We start from the raw sequence: 2,500 nt of genomic DNA, 5'->3' as shown, positions 1-2,500 counted from the left end.
TCTTGCCATTCGTGAAATAACGACTTGACCGTGGCTGGTGGAAGAGAGTGACCTAGACACACAGACAGACAGACAGACGGACGGACACACAGGCAGGCAGACATACAGACACACATACAGACAGAGCTGGTTTGAAGTACATGTATGTTGCTAGGTTGTTATCACAAATCGATACTTTCCCATGCACTTCTGAAGCGAACAAGTACCAAACTCTCCACCCACAAGGGAACCACACTCAGTTCGAAATGCACTGTAAGAGATGAAAGTGTGATGAGTTTAAAGTTTAAAAATATGCAATTTTTCCCCACTAAGCGGGCACAAAGTTTAAAAACCCTGCCATCACACATCCGTCTTGAAGTAATAACCAACATCGGCTATGGTAGTAGCACAGTGGCAAGATGAACGGGGTATAATAGTTAATGCACGCCTTCAACTTCTATCACCATGCCTTTTTTAAAGAGGTCGTTTAGAGCTTACGATGTGTGAGTTGAATCTCTAACTGGGCACACAGTTTAGCATTAACTGTGATCTGCTATTCCTTCTCTCTTCTGTTCTAGAGAAAATACTAGTAGAAAATGTGTTTACTTAGCTCGTCCTTGTGAACCACAACCTACCTGGCTTCTTCTGCAGGACACGGAACAGGCTGCCGGAAGCGTCAGGGTTGTCCAGCAGGCCAAGTTGCTTCATCACCAGCGGAAACTTCATATTGTCTGAATTTGCCAAAGTGCACACGCCACACAGAGATATGAACAGACACATATGCACACGAGTACACGCGCACGTACACCCCCGAGCTTCCATTATTACAATTCATCAGGTCGCATGGGCTTGGAAACTGTGAATAATTGTCATGAGACAGCAGCGTCGGGCGACAAGAGCGAGCCAGCTACAGGATTTCACCAAGTACAGTGAAACCTGGTTAAGAAGAACACCGATAAGACAAACTTTCGCTTTAGAAGAACTAGCATTCATAACTTTATTGCAGAAAATACTGTGTACTCACTGGGTATAAAATACGGATAAGAAGAACTCCCGTTATTGCAAACTAATACCACCGGTCCCTTAGTGTTCGTCCTAAAGAGGTTTGACTGTACAGCGCACCACTGTGTACGTGCCGACTCAACTGTGCATAGCTTGTAGTATATGACATATAAGGGTGACCTAGGCTTACAATGCTGACTCCCCTGTACATGAGCACCCAGCAGCAGTGCAAAGATAGCCTAACATGTTCACCAATGACATACGTCACCTCTCCGGATCTGGAGACTCATAAAAGTTGGACATCTTCTCGGACAGCATCCCATATTAGGGCAGTGTTTCTGACTGGTGCAAATTCAAGTATTAGTTCCTTCGCATACGCGTGGCTCTATTTGATCAGATGGTTCACACAAGGTAGTCTAGTAGTCTAGTGGTCTAGTAGTCTAGCTTGCAATGGGGAAGTGGCTATACAGTACTGTTGGGTGCCGAAGAATGGGGGTGGGGGTGGTCAGCCTCCTAGCCTAGGCCGTTCTTATTTTCATGTACTGCAGTCTACGCACAGTTGAGTCACCGTGTATACATTGGTACGCGGTGCTATGTGAAATTCCAGCCTGGTCGTTCTTCAGCGCCTGACAGTACTATAGTGGTCTTGCTCTTACCAATTGGTGTCTTCAGCGGGTCAATAGTCGGCTGATACCTCTCATCCTGAAAAGCATTGACACACAGAAAAAAATCAAACGCAAACTCTATCGATTTGTTCACAACTCCACTTTCCCCAGGTTTCGAGTGGGTTTTCAAATTAAACTCTGAATACATGCAGTCTACAGGTTAAGAACACAAGCAAATACAGGCAAATGTGTGAAACTACACGGTTGTCTTTTCCTATATCTGTCTGCATGGTGAGATTGCACATTTCTACATGCTGACATCAACGACGCAAGCGTGAAAATTCTTACTCGTGTATTTCGTGCCTCCAGTGCAAACTCACATTGGTCAGTAGTCAGCAAATATTAATTGTTACTTTTGCAGGTTCATGTACAGCACGGAGACGAATACAGTTTGCCACCGATTCTACTAAGGGCCTTGGCTGCGCCTTGGTACTTGAGGGTGGCGGCGTACCTACAAATGCGGAATACTCGGGTCTAGCCGAGTGTCAAGTGAACGGTGAATTGTTGTGTGCTTGCACAACACTTAAACTAGTCATCAGCACAGGGCCTAATACAGTCAGACCTCACTTATCCAGTCCTCTTTTATCCGGATCCTTCGCCATCCGGAAGAAAATCACTGGTTACCGATTTACATCATATGCCATGCATACGTACAATAATAATTATTATGCTCAATCTGCGATTATGTGTGTTAAATTATCTGGTTCCCTCGCCTATCCGGATATTTTCGCGGATGTGTGCGGCTATGCGAGGTCTGACTGTGCGTTAATTTGATGTACTAGTATTGCTTTAAGTGGTACTTTTCAGGCACAATCATCCTCAGCCTAGCTCAACTGACGAGGGGTGAATTCCCC

General features: G+C 45.2%; 1 protein-coding gene across 1 annotated transcript in view; it reads right to left on the bottom strand.

The window, feature by feature from the left end:
- The window catches only part of LOC135819165 (DENN domain-containing protein 3-like), a 45,709-nt gene that overhangs the window by 17,604 nt on the left and 25,605 nt on the right, over window positions 1–2,500 (bottom strand). The window contains exons 26-28 of the mRNA XM_065332324.1: window positions 1,638–1,683; window positions 615–710; window positions 1–52 (exon numbers count right to left, since the gene is read on the bottom strand). The exon at window positions 1–52 is cut by the window's left edge and continues 1 nt beyond it. Of these exons, the coding sequence (XP_065188396.1) occupies window positions 1–52; window positions 615–710; window positions 1,638–1,683 (194 nt within the window). The remainder of the gene's footprint in view (window positions 53–614; window positions 711–1,637; window positions 1,684–2,500) is intronic.

Source organism: Sycon ciliatum, chromosome 6 (assembly GCF_964019385.1).
Source record: "Sycon ciliatum chromosome 6, ocSycCili1.1, whole genome shotgun sequence".
In the NCBI taxonomy this organism is placed as follows: domain Eukaryota; kingdom Metazoa; phylum Porifera; class Calcarea; order Leucosolenida; family Sycettidae; genus Sycon; species Sycon ciliatum.
Note: the sequence above shows the minus strand (reverse complement) of the source record. Positions and strands in the feature narration are given on the sequence as shown.